This window comes from Equus przewalskii, chromosome 1, assembly GCF_037783145.1.
Source record: "Equus przewalskii isolate Varuska chromosome 1, EquPr2, whole genome shotgun sequence".
Lineage (NCBI taxonomy): Eukaryota > Metazoa > Chordata > Mammalia > Perissodactyla > Equidae > Equus > Equus przewalskii.
The window spans coordinates 70,216,070-70,232,532 of NC_091831.1; the positions used below are offsets into that span (position 1 = coordinate 70,216,070).

Sequence of the window (16,463 nt, forward strand, 5' to 3'; positions counted from 1 at the left end):
GCATTGCTGAGGACCCAGCACCCTGCGCATTTTCTGTCCTGCACAGGGGCCCTCCTGGAAGCCAGACACTGATTCTCTCAACTGTGGCCAGCCAGCCCTGTCCCGGACACTGTGAACAGGGATTGAGGGCAGTAAGCCTGACAGACAGGTTCTGTCCTTACAGAGGTCGGTCAGCCCCTTCACACTTCCTCCCACATTCTCTCTGGTCCATAGTCAACCATGCTGGAAAGGAGAGGGCAACACAAAAGCCGAAAATGTCTCAGTCCAGATTGTTCTGTCCCCCAGATCCCCTTGCCCATAGGCCCCGATGTCACCATGTACCCCTGTGCTCAGAACCTCCCAGTTATTTATAGGGTGGCCGTGATGTGGTTGCTAAGTTGCAGATGGACTGGAGGGAGACAGAAGGATGAGAGGAGGCCACAGCAGGAAGCAGCATGGTCTCCTGGGACAAGCATGGGTGTGAGGATTAGCAAACCAGCCCTTGAATCCTGATCTTCCCTCAGAAGCACTCTGTGACTTGAGACATCCCACCTGCCTGGATTCTCAGGCTCCCCGGCTATAGCCTTGGAGCTTAGTATCCCCTGGAGTTGTGAGGATTAGACTGGGGTAGTGTTTACAGAAGACATTTTGCTCCCTCTGCCCCTGTCCCCTGGGGTCCAAAGAGCTGGAGTAGGTCAGACCTGCCTCTGCTGAGACCCACAGCAGAGCTCAGATACCAGCTGGAGCTAGAAGTGATCTTAACTGTTGAGCTTCTTGCTCTTAGCTGGCAGACTGGGAGAAGCCTCTTGATTGGGGTCTTGTGGGTTCCCTGAGTGCCTGTGCAGTGCTGGCTCCAGTACACTCCACCACTCTGTGTGCACCAGGAATTAACCTCTGGGTTAATTCTTCAGAATCATGTTGACTCTTCAGAGTGCTGTCATATAAAAGAAAAAAAAGAGGCAGTGGCCTACCATGCTTCACACGGCTGATGGCCCTCATTAGTCAGCCAACTACCGCTGCACTGCCAGGCCTGTGCTAGGTGGAATAGATGCTGTGGTGAGCAAGATGGCTTACTCCCTGACTTCATGGGGCCTGCAGTCTGGGGACTGACTTGCAATTAAGTGAGCATTTTCATAAAGCTCGGTAAGTGTAGGTCAGGTGCATCCAGGTGTCGGGGATGCTTAGAGCACCATAAACGGCTCCCTAAAAGAAGTGCTGGTAAGCCGAGACCTGAGAGCAGTAGATTCCTCTGGGGGGATCTACTGTCCCATGAGGACTGCCCCTGAGAGCCCAGGTGGTTCCTTCTGTGGGTTAGAAATGAGAGCTGATTCTGCCAGGGGTGCAGCTCATGGGGGAGCCCAGCATGAGGGCAGAGGGAGCTGGATTTCAGCCCCTTCACTCCTCTCACAAACCACACAAATGCAGCTAAGAGGAGCTGAGCCCCCACAGGGAGGAAGTTCTGGCACCTGGGAAGTATCATGACGGGGTCCACTCGGCACAGCTGATTGAATGATATGGGATCTGGCCCAGGCTGGCTGATCCAATTTGCTGTCCCAGAAGTACAGAGTTGTGACTCACACCTCATTGGGTTCTCTGACCACAGTTGAGAGCCTTGTACTTGGAAGTGTGCGTAGCCAGGAGACAGAGAAACAGATGAAACTGGATGAAACGGATTCAGAGAAGTGGGGATGAGAGACCAGCCACCCTGAGCAGAGGTGGGAGTGGCTGGGACGGTCCAGTAACACTCCCCACACTCGGGTAGCATATATTTCAAATAAAGCCCTCACAAGAGCTAGAATAAGGATTTCTGCTAATTATACTCAAATAACCATCACTAGGGGCAATTAGGCAAAGTGGGCAAGGAGGCTCAGCTGTGGGCTGGTGCTTGCACAGGGAGTTATGTTGGAGATCTCACTACTCCCTCTCCAACCTCCCCAGGGTCTGTGCTGAGCCCTCTGTCTGGCTTCAGTTTGAACTCCAAGGAAGGACCACGCCTGTGCCTGTTACCCTGTTAAGATTAATAAATGACCTAGAGGCATCCCTTAAGCCCCTTCCCGACAAAAAGGCACACAGATTCTGTTTAGGGCCTAGATGCTTTTCCTCCACTGAAAGCACCCACCAGCACAACCCAACTTGCCCACATCAATTGTGGTGAGATGGCTGAACCATGGTCAGCCTGTTGACAGCTCCAGGCCAGCCCCAAGTATGGGGAGGGGAAGCTGAGATCTACCCCACAGCCTGTGTATCCAATAAGAAGAACAAACCAGGACAATTGAGTTCTCAGGTGGGTCCATCCCTAAGGCCTCCCCTGCTAGACTGTAAGCTCCGTAATGTCTCATGGGGGGTCAGGGAGTCCCAGTGCCTAGAAGAGTGCTTGTCATAGTGGGTGTTGAACAAACGTTTGATGAGCCAGCTGACATCCTCAGGTTGTGGAGCATCAACAGGCCCTGAGGCAGCAGCCTCCCGGCAAGCCAGAGACAAACTGTGCTGGCCTACCTGGGGCTAGAGCTCCTCTCCAATCTCAAGGAGGTTGCTCTGCCACGTTTTCAGGAGTTAACGCTCATTTTAGAGCAAATGAGTTGCAGCTGCCTCTTGGCCTGTGAAACCAAACAGAAACAAAGCAGAGTGAAGCCCTAGATGAAGCCTCTTACACTCCCAGCCCTTCTACTATTCCTGCAAATGGAGGGGCACGTGGAGTGGCTAGAGGTTCTTGTGGACTGGTCGCCAAGTGGGAGGAGCCCTGGACTTTTAGGGAAAGTGAGTAGCTGTTCCTTGCTGTGTAACCCATCCTCTGTTGACTATAACTCAGTCCACACTGTTCCTGCACCTCTGCAGCTGACTAGAGCTCAGAAAAAAAATACATCCCTGCTGTCTGGTCTCTTTAAAGTCATGACCCTAACCAGAAATAGATCCTCAGAGGTGCCAGCATCCTATCACAAGTCCCTGCCCCAGTTGCCCCTCCTGCTAGGTGCTTATTCCACACTTTCTTCTCTCTTTAAATCTTCATCCTCTTCTCCCTCTGCACTATCAGCTGATGATCTGGCTTCTGTGTCAGAATACAAGTGAGCAATAAGAAGCGGACTTCCATGATCTTCACCTCTCTTCCACCGCCTGTCACTGCTGTGACCCTGCAGGGAGCACCCTGCTCGCTGGCCACCCTGCATCTGGTGGTGGAGCCCAGTGCTTCTCCCCTGCCCAAGGACATCTCTCCTTACCTCCCCCTCTCTCCTGCACCATAAATCTTTCACTCTCTACATGGACCCACCAACATGCAATAATAACTCCCATTGAAAACACGACAAAGTAAAAATAAAACACCCCTATACTCTATCCTTCTACCCTTATATTCCCTTATAGCTTCTGCAGTATTTTCCTGCTTCTCTTCCCACAAAAGTCCTCAAAAGAGTTGCTATATATCCTGTGTCCACTTTCTCTCCTCTCTCTGTTCTTTCTGGAATCCACTCCAATTAGAATTTTGACCCTACTACTCACTCCAGTTGAACTGCTCTTTGTCAAGGCCATCACTGAGCCCTGTTTTGGGAAATCCAATGATCACTTATCAATTCTCAGCTTACTCAGCCTATAGGCATCCATGGCATCACTGATCACTCTCCTTGAAACATTTTTTGGTTGGCTTTCAGGAGACCACTCCTGACTGTTTCTTCAGCTTCATGCCTTCTCATTTCCCTTTGCTGTTTCGTTCTCATCCTCCAGACGTCTAAACACAAGAACACCCCAGGGCACAGTCCTCAGATGCTCTTCTTTAGCACCAGGTCAACCCATTCACTCTCTTGGCCTTGAACACCAGGTAAATGTGGAGGAATCCAGGGCGATATCTCTCCTGGACTCCAAGCTTGTACACTCAACTCCTCTGTTGAAATTTATGATATGCAAAATGAAATTCCTAATGTCCACCTTTTCCTCAACCTGCTCATCCCCATTTCTGCAAATGACGACTCTATCTTCTCAATTGCCCAGGCCAAAACCTTATGGTCCTCTTTGATTTATTTTATTCTCTTGCAACCCTGAGCTAAACCATTAACAAACTCAATTAGCAACCTTCAAAACAAATCCAGAACCCAATCACTTCTCACTGCTGCCATGTTGGTCCAAGCCACAGCCATTTCCTGTGTGAATCACAGCACTAGCCCCTGGCCGGCCCACCCTTACGCCCTGCAGTGTCCTCTCAACAGCAGGAAGAGTGACCTGTCATGATGCCCGGCCACGTCACTCCTACTCAAACCCTACAGTGGCCAACAGAGGTTTACACCTGCTGGCCCCTGTCACCTCTCTGACCTGACCCCTTTCTGCTCCAGCCACACTGGCCTCCTCTCCCTTGAACAGACTGGGCCCACGCCTGGCAAAGGACTTTTGCACTAGTTGGTCTCTGCCTAGATACCACAGGGTCTACCCCTTCCTTCCTTCAGTCTCTGCCCACCATCATCTGTCAGAAAAGCCACTGCAGACACCCCATCCTCTAGGGCAGTCCCTCCCACCGCTGGCCACCTTATCCTGTTTGTTCTCCTCCGTAGCTCCACCTGCCACGTTCATTTCCCCACAGGAGAGGGTTCACACTATGTGGGAAGAGAGGACCTTGGTCTGTTTTGCTCACTAGTTATTCTTTGTGGCTAGCACATAGAAGGTACTAAAGAAATATTTTTTGAATGACTGGCTGATAAATCAACAGGATGTTCACACAGTGGAAGCTTTCTTGGCTCATGTCTAAAATAAAGATAGCAGTGCTCACCTCACAAGGTTGTGCATTCATTTGCACACTCAGGGTCACACTGGTAAGTTGTTATTTGGACCCAAATTCATCTCACTCTAATGTCCATATATCAGTGGTCACACATGCTGACCCACTGTGCCTGAAGCTTCCCCCTCGAGTCCCTGGCACATGAAGAACAACAGTGGTTCATTTCCTGTGAGTCCAGATTAAAGAATCATTCCTTCCCCCAGAGGCACCTCCTTCTGAGTGCTCCCACCTCCTGTGGGGACATGCACACACTCCCTGTGCAGACCAAATGGTTGTCAGTGCTGGGCCGGGGTCCAGGGGAGGACAGCCACAGCCAGTATAGGTCCCTAGGATGAGGTCTCTGCTGCTGGTGTTTCATCACAGGCCTGATTTTGGGCAGTGGCCAGTGGTCAGACCTTAGCACGCAGCCTGTGCACTAGAGGAGCAGGATTCCAGAGACATCAGCAAGTAGAAAAGGACAACGAACAGAGATCAGCTACTAGAAACTAAGGCTGTGTCCTTCCATGAATGGACACAGCTGGGGAGTGGCAGAGTGGGGATTCCAACTTATGTCTATTTGGCTCCAAACATGAGCCCTTAGCCGTTAGGCTTCCCTGCCTTGCTTCTCTGGTTCTCCATGGCTTTCCCACTGCCCTGCCCAGGTGGAGACCTCATTCCACCCTAGATGTTGCTGGCTTCGCCTAAAGGCAGCTGCTCACAGCCAGACCCAGGCAGGATGGCAGACCCTCTGGGGAGGTCGGGGAAGGGGCCAAGAACTCAGGGAGGGTTGGCAGCAGCGGTGGCTGTGCTCGGGTTTCCTGAGCAGCAGCTAAGCTCTGCACTGCAGTTGGGGAAGTTGCTCAGGAGAAGGAATGACCAGTCTTGGTCAGTCTGGACGGCCCCAGATGCAGCCACAGGCTCACCTTGTCCTGGCCTATTCCCAGGCATTTCTCTGAACATCAGCTTGGGTCACATGGGCTTGTAGGCCGTGAGGAAACAACTATTCTGGGCATTCCTGAGCTTCAGGGTAGGCGGCTCTCCTTCCTGCCACTACGGGAATTCACCCCCCAGCACCATGTTGCAGCCTTGGCACCTGGAATGAGGTCTGCTGGGGACTAGCTCTGTCCAGTTCTTCCTGAGAGAGCACCTGCCCAGCAGGCTGTGTGGGCCTGCCCCCTGCTCAGGCCACAAAGGGGAACTGGCGGCTAATGCATTCACCTGCGCGTTTCCTTAGGTTGGCAGGACAGAGTTCCCAGCAGAGACAAATAAACACCTTGATCAGGAGCTTTCCGTCAGCTGACATTTGTGGGGCAGCCTGTGCCTGCCAGGCCCATGGTGGGACTTTCCAGGCATGCTCTACTTCAGTCCCCCCCAGCAATCCCAGGAGAGAACAGCCCTCTCCTGTGTGATGGTCCAGGGCGGCTGTGGAGCCTCCATGTCTCAGAGCTGGTGTGTGGGGAGGCCAGGTCTGCTCCTAGGCTGTTTGGCTCCAATGCATGAGACAATCTGTTCTTGCAGTTTGTGAAGCGGTCCACCAGGCAGAGGCGGTGGCAGGGGCTGTCTGGCTCAGGTCCGGTTCTGCCCTGTAAGTCCCAAGGGTATTTCTAGGCCTTAAATGAGAGTTCCTTAAGTTAGAGGGAATGCAAGGAAATTCTGACTGTGAAATCGGTATAACCTCTCAGAAGCAGCAATTTTTAAAAATGAAATAGCATTGAATAGAAAAGAAAGAAGAGAAGAGGATAAATTGGAAAACTTTGGTATATGTCACACTCACTAAAGGGAAGAACAATCCGTATATGTGTGTGTTTCATAATGTCAAATGCAATTTTTATTGTAGATTGTGGTCAAAAAGTGTACTGGTCTTGTGTCCATAAAACTCAATGAGGAGATGGCTCTCCTTCCCCGAGTAGAAGAGAGAAGTCACAGGATAACACTAGATAGCTGTGATTTAATAAGAGTTTAAAAAAACATTCTTACGTCTCTAGAATCAGGGTACATTTTACAATTACAGTACACATCTAATGGCTAGTTTATGTTTTTCTTTCCTGAAGAGCTGTAGGCTTTACAATTAAATGCTAATATATCAGACTCAAAAACACCAGGGTCATAATTGCTACCCTGTACTGAGCCTCCTGCTCTGTGCTCTGCTATCAGTATTGGACACTGTCCTTCAAGAGTAAAGCAGCTGACTGATGTGCGTTATGAAGATGCCACTGATCCCAGGCGTGGATAAGGACAGAGAGGCTCAGAAGAGTCCAGGGGCAAGCCCAGTGTTACCCACCAGAGCAGCAGATCTGGAATCCAAGCATAGTTATTTCTGACTCCAAAGATCCTTCTGAGAGCTCTCTGGGAAAGGCTGGAGTTAGAGCCATCCCAGGAAGGGCACAGCTCTCGCTCTGTGCTTTTCCAGAATAACAACACCAGTCTCATCCACGAGGCACTTTCCCTGCAGCTGCCAAGGCCCGTGTTCTCAGGTGGCAGCAGGGCAGGGGCCCGGGCCCCACCTCAGTGCCTTTTCAGGGAGCCAGTTCCAAAGGGATGGGCCTCACTGATCCCCTGCTGACCTCCCCAAGCCTGCACCCAAGAAGCCACAAGGAACAAGGGCCTGGAGCCTGGGGTCCCAGAAAGGGGACAACTTGAACCCCAAGATTCCCAGAGTGGGGAACCAGAGGGAGTAATCCCCTGGGCAATCCAGGGTACCAGTGATGATAATCAGATGCCCTTTTAAAGTCCTAAAAAAATGGAGTGACTGTGTATCTCGACCTGCCCAGACAGTCCCAGTGTCTGCCTATTGTCCCAGCAAAATGACTAAGAGTGCCTTTCTCTCTCAGAATGTCCTAGGTTGAATGATAAATTATATGGCTGCTTTATCAAAAAATGAATGAGGTTGTGGACTCTGCTAAGCCACGCCTTGAATGGCGAAGGATCCTGCTCATCCCAACCCTCCTCCTTCTCTGTGTCCTCTTTTCTCTCCAAGAAAAACTGAACAAGCCTCAGGTCCATGTCTTACTTCCTTCCCTGGTCCTCATCGCCTCTCCTCACCCACACCTGGAGCTGCTTTCAGGGGCATCTGAATCCCCAGCTTGGCCTTGGGCTCCACATTATCCCTGGAGTCCAGGTATAAGACATGGAGGCCAGCCCAGGATGAGGAGAGATCAAAATCCACAGAGTCTGCAAAAATTGCTGGACCTGTGGTCAATGCCCACCCCATCATAGACCACATTTGAGACCCAGGGAAGTCTTGGCACCTCCCTGAGCCCTGGTCTCCTTGTCTGTGGCTCCTCATCTGTAGCTTGCAGAGTGGGGAGAAAGGACAGCCCTGGATTGCCACGGAGGTGGAGCAGGGGTGGTGCCTGAGTGCGAATAAGGATACCAACCTAGCATTCACTGCATCCTTCCTTGTGCCAGGCACAGAACACACACTACCTGATGCTCCATGCTCCTTGCAGGGGAAATGGTATGCCTGTTTTGCAGATGAGAAAACAGTCAAGTTTAGCACTTTTCTAAGCCATGTGTATAAAAGTAGCAGAACCTTGAGTCTCCACATTTTTTATTTAGCCATCTGTATGACCAGTTAGTCCTCCTTCCTGTGTGTCTCAGACATAGCCATCAGAGAGATAAAAGGGAAGTGTCAGGGTGGGGATGGGCGATGGTGAGGAGGGAGTCACTTTGAGCCTAAAGGGCATTAGACTCTCCTTCACCTTCTGCTGGACTAGGGACTGCCCTGGGGTACAGGGGTGACATGATTGGGACTCTCAAGGGGTCTAGCACACGTGAGATATGTGGAAGTATCTCCTGGATGTGACAGTGTTGACTGACACACCCCCCCCCCCCCCCCCCAGTCACGAGCAGCTGTAGGCTAAGGAGTGTGGGTCAAAGAAATGCATTCTTGAGTTGGATAAAGGGAGAGTCAGACCCTGCCCTCACCAGGCAGCACGGAGAGGCTGATAAAGAGTAACCGGAATAATAATGATAAAACCAGCTGATGTCCCCCAGGTGCTGATTATGTGCCAGACTTAGGGCTGGCTGCTCCAGATCCATAACTTCATTCAACCTGACTTATCAGGGAGGAAGTGAGTGACTTTCTCAGGGCCCCCCAGGATAAACAGGAGACATGGACCCGATCCTCTTTGTCTCCACATGGTTTTGTCTTGAAGGCTAGCAATTGGGACTTTGTGACTAGGTGTGTTGGGTGCCAGGGAGTGCATTACTAAGTTGGGGTTCCCCTCCCTGGCTTTGGCCCTCAAGGGCCGCAAACCTGCAGATCTTTCATATCTGTGGGCTGCCTCCCATGTCGTCCATTTGTAATCAAACGCATACTTTAGTGAAGTGTCAGGTGCTCTTGGTGACGTTTCTCCCTTCAGCTGTCTGTGTGGAGGATGTCCTTTGCTGGAGGCCAGGCTGGGCTAAAGAATGGAAGCCCCCTCACTTCAGCTTCTTCCCCGGCCCGTCTCCCAGTGTTCCTGCTGGGGTGGCCAGGCCTGTTTGAAGTACCCAAGGTCAGGACATTGTCTTGAAGCCAGGGTTCAGGAATCTTTGCAAATTCATGCGCTTAGGCTGTATCCTTGGCTTTAGGGTACACAGGCCTGCACTCCCCAACCTTGGGCTCAGCCAGTTGCCTTTTTACCTTTCCCATCTCAAAGTTGCTCTCTGCTTGGAGACTCAGACCCATCCTCAGGGTCCCCTAGCTCCTAGCTTGTCCCTCCTCCAGGATCCCGCACTCAGTTGGGGCTTTGGATCCCATTCCCCTTGGCCTCAGCTCCATCAGCAAGAGTCACCAGCTCTGCCAAATTCCATGGAAATTTCCAACTCCTAAATCTCTATTGTGGGGCCACCACTAACTCATTGCAAGAAAATTTAGTTACTTGTTGAACAGGATATTTAAACAAACACTAGAGGTTATGTAATTGCCAGGCATTGCAGCTCCCTGACCTGCAGCCTCAGTAGGTTTGGGACATCTGCACCTCTGAGCTGGATGCAGGGGCTCCTTAGAGCCACCCATCCCTGCGAGGCTCTGGCACACTGGACACATCCAATTATAAGTCAGCTGCCAAGAATGTGGTTTGAAAATCATTTTTGCTCCTTTACCTATAAGCTGAAAATCTTTCATCCGGATTTCACCATTTCTTAATTTTGCTGTTGTTTCACAAACCACGGAACTCCATAGTTTTGAACATATGTGTTCCTGGGAGTTCAAATTCCCAACTTTCATCCTTTACTCCCAATTATTCCAGCTTCAGCAAATTCATTCCACCAGCTGTCCTGCCAGGGGGTCCCAGCACCACCTCATGCCAGTGTAACGATGATGGATCCCTTCTCAGAGCAGCCAGATGGGCTCCCAGACAGAAAAAAAAAATGGTTTCCAAGTAAAATAGGACAGACAGACAGAGCTCTCACCAGGTCTCTTCAACCTGGTCGCCACTGGAGGTGGCTTAGAAGGATGTACAGAATATCCAGTGCAGCTTGGAAATAAGACTTTCATCTTCTTTTCCCCGACACACACCGTGAGCTGTTTGACAGGAATCAGATCAAAGTGGAAGAGATTTGTGAGGTTCCCAGCACTGAAATCCTCCTTCCCATTGTTTTTATTCACATTTTCACACTATTTAGCCTCAAAGTGAAGCAAAACAAGACAGAAAAAGGCATCTTCAACAGGTTTGGGCTTGGGATTGTGGCAGGAACTAAAGACACTTATGAGAAATCTCAGGGACCCAGCCAAACCCAAACACTGGATGAGGCAGGGGGCCACCCTGGGCTCTGGGAGCAGCTCCAGCCTTGGTTTGCAGCTTTGGGCATGTCCCAGTGCCTAGTGCAGTGAAAGGCAGCTTCATGACTCTCTGCACTTCCCAGCACCCAGAAAAGGACCACAGAGGCTCCCTGACTCCCTGTGGCTAGTGGAGCTCATCCATATGAGAAAAGATAGGCAGAGATTTGAGGAAAGTCTGGGGGAAAAAAACAAACAAAAGTTGAAATGGATGGAAAATAGAATTCATGAAATAATACTAAACATTTATTTTAAATAACGGGAGGAGAGCCTCTATAATGGTCTAGAACTATTTAGGATTTTGGATGCAATCAATTTCTTTCCTCGTAGAAGGTTGAAAAGCACCTCAAAGGTGATGCGTTAGATTCTGGAGCAGAAAGATCAGCCTTGCCCTGCTTTTGAGTTCCCCTGCTATGCCCAATAAAGTGTGAACTCATTGCAGTCGCTAAATAAAAATCTTCTGTAAGGATCTTACCACTCCTTTATTGAAACCCTCTAAGAACTTCCCAAAGCTCCCCTCTCTAGCCTCTCTCCTCCCCATCCTCAATCACACTGTGTTGCTCCTTCCTCCCCCAAGGCCCCCAAGGTCCTCCAATGCGTCTTTCCTTTGCTCAAGGCCTCTTCCTAGACCTTCCACCCCACGACTCCCTTATCCTTCAGCAGGACCCTCCCATCCCCCAGGATGCCCCTGTGATAACCCTTTCTGCTCCACCACGTTTCCCTCATAACCCACAGACCTTCGCACCATCTTCATTCCTTTGCTCAGATGTCTATGGTCTGTCCTCCCCACTGGCTGCCAGCTACACGAAGCCGAGTTTCGTCCACACCACACCTCAGCTGTCTGTGCAAGGATGCCCTCTGAGGGCAGCTGGCCGTTCTGTAGTCTCACCTCCCTGGAAGTCTTCGCCCATCAAGCAGCCATGTCCAAGTTTGTTTACCCTCTCTTTGGTCAAAGCCTGACCTGCTATCCCAAGAAGGAAGGCAGTAAAACTGCCGCATGTTAACAATTTACAAATGTTTTTGTTATTGTTGCCCATATGCTCTGAGGATTTTGCATTGGTCAAATTAACATAATTTGAATAGTGTGGCAAGCCAATATTTTTCTAAACACTTTCGTGTGGTTATATCTGCAATGTATGTTAATATATTAACATAAGGCATAGTATTTATTTTATTAAATAATTTAGTTTAACAAGTTTAATATAGAACACTGTAACACCCCAGGACTATAGACTTCTGAAGCATTAGGAAAAATGGAATATACAATTTTTAGCATACTTGTGCAAACCCCCAGACAAAGGACTTGCTCACAAGTATCTTGTTTGGCACTTTTTATGCTGTAAATGTCTGGAAATATTATTGCCCTAACCCGTTTCCAGTGAGTAGATGAAAGAAAAGAGAAGAAGGCAGATCCAAGGAGAGGATTTATTAAAAGAAGTCCAGAAAAGCCAAGCAAGATGAGAAGCCAGTCTTGAGGCAGCGGAACCTCCTGGGGAAAGCCCAAGCCAGGCTCAGCCCGAGCTGCACATTAGGATCCTGATTCCCAGGCTGGGAAGAGTGAAAACTGAGTCTGGGGGTGAGATAAGCATGGCAGGACTTGTTTGCCCTGTGGATAATCTCACAGTGGGAAATCACTGCTCTAGACCAGTGCTCCTCAGATTTGAGGGATTATCAGAATTGCCCAAGGGCTTCCTAGGACACAGATTTCTTGGTTGCACCCCCAGAGCTTCTGACTCAGCAGGTCTGGGTGGTACCTTTCTCACAGGTGCCAGGCATGTGATGCTACAGGTCCAGGACCACAGGATGAGAGAGAACCTGTGCTCTGGACACTGGGGCATTTTGCGTTGGGGAAAGGCAAAGCCACAGGGATCATTTAAAAACTAACTCAGGGGCCGGCCTGGTGGTGCAGCGGTTAAGTTCGCATGTTCCTCTTCGGCAGCCCAGCATTCCCAAGTTTGGATCCGGGTGCGAACCTATGCACTACTTGTCAAGCCATGCTGTGGCAGGCGTCCCACATAAAACAGAAGAAGATAGGCACGGATATTAGCTCAGGGCCAGTCCTCCTCAGCAAAAAGAGGAGGATTAGTGGCAGATGTTAACTCAGGGCTAACCTTCCTCAAAAAAAACCCCAAAAAACTAACTCAAACTCAAACTCTCTAAAGCTTCCCACAGCCCTCTGGGCCTCCACACCTGATCACACCTGCCCTTGCTGCTGTCTCACCTGGCTGCACAGGGAGCTTGCAGAGTGGGTGGAGAGAGCGAGCAGAGAGAGGCAGGGAACTGAATCGGGGAGAGGTCCCTGAACCTTGATGGGGCAGGAGTCCTATCCTTTTGTTGCTTTCTCTCCACCACTCAGCCTGTCACTGTGGACCCAGCCTCCATGTTGCTGCCTCCTCTTACCCCTCATTAATGTTTCCATTGCTCTCATTCGATTAATGGACTTCTCTGAGTGTATCCAGCAGACTTCATTCTACTCACTCAGTTCCCCGCAGAGCATGGGGACAGCTGGCTGCAGGGGCTTCCATGGGGAGGAACAATCCAGATTTAGCAAGTGTCATGGGGACACAGTCTCTAAGACGGTGTTTAGAGACATCGCCACCAGTAGAGGTTACTTTATGGGATGGGATTCTGGGAGACTGTGCGGAATATCTTCTATCGCCCTCCAGACCCAGTCCCACTCTCTTGGGCTTGACCTCTGCTCTGGGAGCCAATCCGGCCAGCACTGCTATCTGAGTCACCAGCAGGAGGTGAGGACAGCGGGAGAGGTGAGGTCAGGATGTTTATGCCCTGGCACCTTCAGACCAAGTCACCCCTGGCTTCTGCTGATGGAAGGTTGGAGCTCTGTCCAGAGTGCTCCCTGACTTTGCATCTGGTGACGGCTCCGTCCCCTCCCCCTGCTCAAGGGGAGGCCACCCTGTGTCCTGCCTGTACCTTTGTAAGGATTCCCTTTATTAAACTCTTCTGAAATGACCTAACTGGAGTGTGCCATCTGTTTTCTGCTGGGACCCTGATTGCTACACTCACTTCATTTTCAGATGACATTTTTCCATGCTGTCTGCATTTCTTATAACAAGCCCCTGCTACTTTTATAGTGAAAGTAAACAGCAAAGATAAAGAACAAAGACAGGCAGCATTTAGCACACCCACACCTGGCTCACTCTCGGCCCAGGTTTCAGTCCCCATGGGGACGCAGAGCTGATGCAGTTCCCTGCATCTGTGCAGAAACATACCCGGGGTGGGCGGGGTGGATTTTAGCTCAGTGAGTTAGGACGATGACACAAGGATTTACTGAGAACAAGAACTACTCTGGGTTGAGAACATTGTAACCTTAGTCTGATTGATTCCATGGTCTATATCAAGCTTTGAGGCCACAGACCCAGGCTTTGGAGTTAGGCAGACCTGGGATTCAGTCCAGGCTTAGCCTGTATGGCCTCAGACAAGTCACCTAACCTCTCTGTGCCCAACTTTATCATTGGCAGAATGTTAGCTTTGGGGAGAACTAAATGAGATCGTATATTTAAAATGTTTAGCATAATAAGCACCCAGTAAGTACTCAAAACATGGAGACAGTTCTCATTCTAATTGTTACAAATGCTGTTTCACGTGTAGAGCAATCAATGAGTACAGTAAGGTGGGTTATGATCTACTGGCTTCCAGTTTCTTTTTCACAAGGCAAGTGTGGCAAGTCCCACCTGGGCTGCCCTCCTTGTCTTCAGCCCGTGTTCTGTCTACCCTCTGCTATGCAGCCCAAACTGCCTGAGGCCCAGCTCGCTCTACCTTGGGGTGGCAAAGCCCTCCTAACAAGGTCTTTGTCTCAGTTGGCAGAAAATTGGCAGTTTGGCATCTGCAACCATTCAAAGTTCACTTCATGCACCGAGGTGTTACCATCTGATGTTTGAGGAAGGAAGATCCCTCTAATGAGGTCCCCAGAATGCTGGCGGCCAGCCCAGGGGGTTGGTTTGCAACAAGCATCTTGCTATCGGTCACCTAAGGGCTTGGTGTCTGGCTCAGTGTGGCACTGGGGCTGTCTTAAACATCTGCTGATCAGAAAGAGTCTTTTCCTAAATGACATTCAGCCTGAGTCCCCTGTTGGTGCCATCCATGGGCACAGGGACACTTCTCCTATAACAGCACCCCGTCCTTGCTGTCCATCTAACCACTTTGCTCACGGTGAGAGGGCCCACCCATGCCTTTGTGAGTCAGTGCAATGATAACGGGGTCATCAGATGTGAAGGCAGAACAGTTGGCCTGAATAGCCTGAAAAACTGAAGCCACTTCCTCGCCCAACCCAGGTGGGCCAGGAGCAAATGCTTGCAAGGGAAGCTTTCCTGATGTCACTGGAGGGACAGCTGGTGCTCCGCAGACTGTGCTACACCCTTGTTTCTGACCATCCCTAGTTGCTTTCCCTTCAGCTCATCTACTGCTCAAGTCCCTGGGAATATGATGGAGATCACGTGGGTAACATCCACGTTACAGGGCTCAGTTCACGGCCTCCACCACGCAGCCCCACCCAGAGGATGTGCATGGAACAAGACAGTTGTCTATGGCACCCACACGCTTTACCGGGGAGCCCACAGCTCCCACCAGCCAATTTGATCTTCCAAATATAAATTAGTTGACACCCTTCTCCCCAAGTGAAATTCTCCCATGGTGTTTCTGTGCCTTTAGAAGAAAATCCAGACCCCTCTGCAGAGCCCCGTGCCCAAGGAGCTCTGCCTCTGGGGACCTTCCAGTGCTCAGCAAACCCACTCCTTCACCCATTCCTGTGATCCGGCCTCCCCAGTCACTTCTCTGTCCCCTGGTCCAGCCCCGTTTGCCCTCTCCTCAGGACATTTGCATGTCCCTTTTCTCCCTTTACCTGGAACCCTGTCCCCTTCATCTTCCCCTGGCAGCTGCCCTCTCTTTACCCTCAGCTAAGGAAAAGCCCTCAGGGAGGCCTCCCCCAGTCTCCACCTCAGCCCCTGCCCCTGCCCCTGCCCCTGCCCCCTGTCCAGTGGCCCCCACACTGCCTATCTCTATTTGACGTTTCCTTGATAATTGTTTTTCTGTCTGTCTGTGAATGTCAGTGTAGAAGGGCAGACAGCCACGTCTGTTTCCGTGTGTGTCACCTGGGACCTGGAACCATGTGGAGAAAACAGAAGGTATTTAATAAGTATGTGAGGCCTGAATGGATGAATGATCTCCTGGGAGCCTTTCCAGTTTAGAGACTCCGGGTCCTGGATCCAGGACAGAGGGGCTGAAAGGAGTCCAGGCAGCCATCTCCCCTGTGGCCCTGCTGCACCACAGGGATGACGAGGCAGACACAGCCTAGCACGTCCTCCTGAAGTGTGCAGGCCCAGGGTGCCCTGCAGGAGATGGGCGTGTCCCAGTGTTGAGGGTTCCAAGCCCACATTCAGCTGTGGGGAGCACTGGGAGAGGCACGACACTGGGGGTCTTCTGGTGGGCCCCGGCCTGACACCAACCGGCGGGATCCTGGGCTTTGGAGCTCGGCGGCGTGCCCAGGCCACAGCTGGCCAGGCTCAGCTGAGCCTCCCCAGAGACAGAGAGCTGTATAAACAGGAAGTCCACTGCCCAGACACGGCTGTGCCTTCAATAAGTGCTAAATTCTCATAGGTCACTTTCTCCCAAACAGTTTCTCTATTGGTTTGAAGCCACAGCTCTGGTGCAGAAAACGAATTCCACGCTTTCCTCCTTTCTGGGTCAATCACCACGCAGGAGAGAGAAGGGGAGTGGAGAGGAAGAGAGAGGAGGAGAGGAGGGGAGAAGAAGAGAAGAGAGGAGAGGAGAGGAGAATGGAGGAGAGGGCAGGAAAGAAGGGGAGAGGAGAGGGAATAGGAATACAAGAGAGAAGAAGCTTGAGAAAAGGAAGAAAATGAGAACGGGAAAGAGAAGGAGAGAGTGAGACACAGGAAGAGGCCAGGAGCATGCCGCATGATTATATAATTTGTCAAAAGCAAGCCACCTAAACAGAATGGAACTTTTGAA

At 50.8% G+C, this 16,463-nt stretch overlaps 1 protein-coding gene across 1 annotated transcript in view; it reads left to right on the plus strand.

Moving 5' to 3' along the window:
- The window catches only part of CXCL12 (C-X-C motif chemokine ligand 12), a 29,032-nt gene extending 15,579 nt beyond the window's left edge, over nt 1-13,453 (plus strand). The window contains exon 4 of the mRNA XM_008536379.2: nt 13,145-13,453. Within this exon, the coding sequence (XP_008534601.1) occupies nt 13,145-13,211 (67 nt within the window). The 3' untranslated portion in view covers nt 13,212-13,453. The remainder of the gene's footprint in view (nt 1-13,144) is intronic.
- The last annotated feature ends 3,010 nt before the right edge of the window (nt 13,454-16,463 follow it).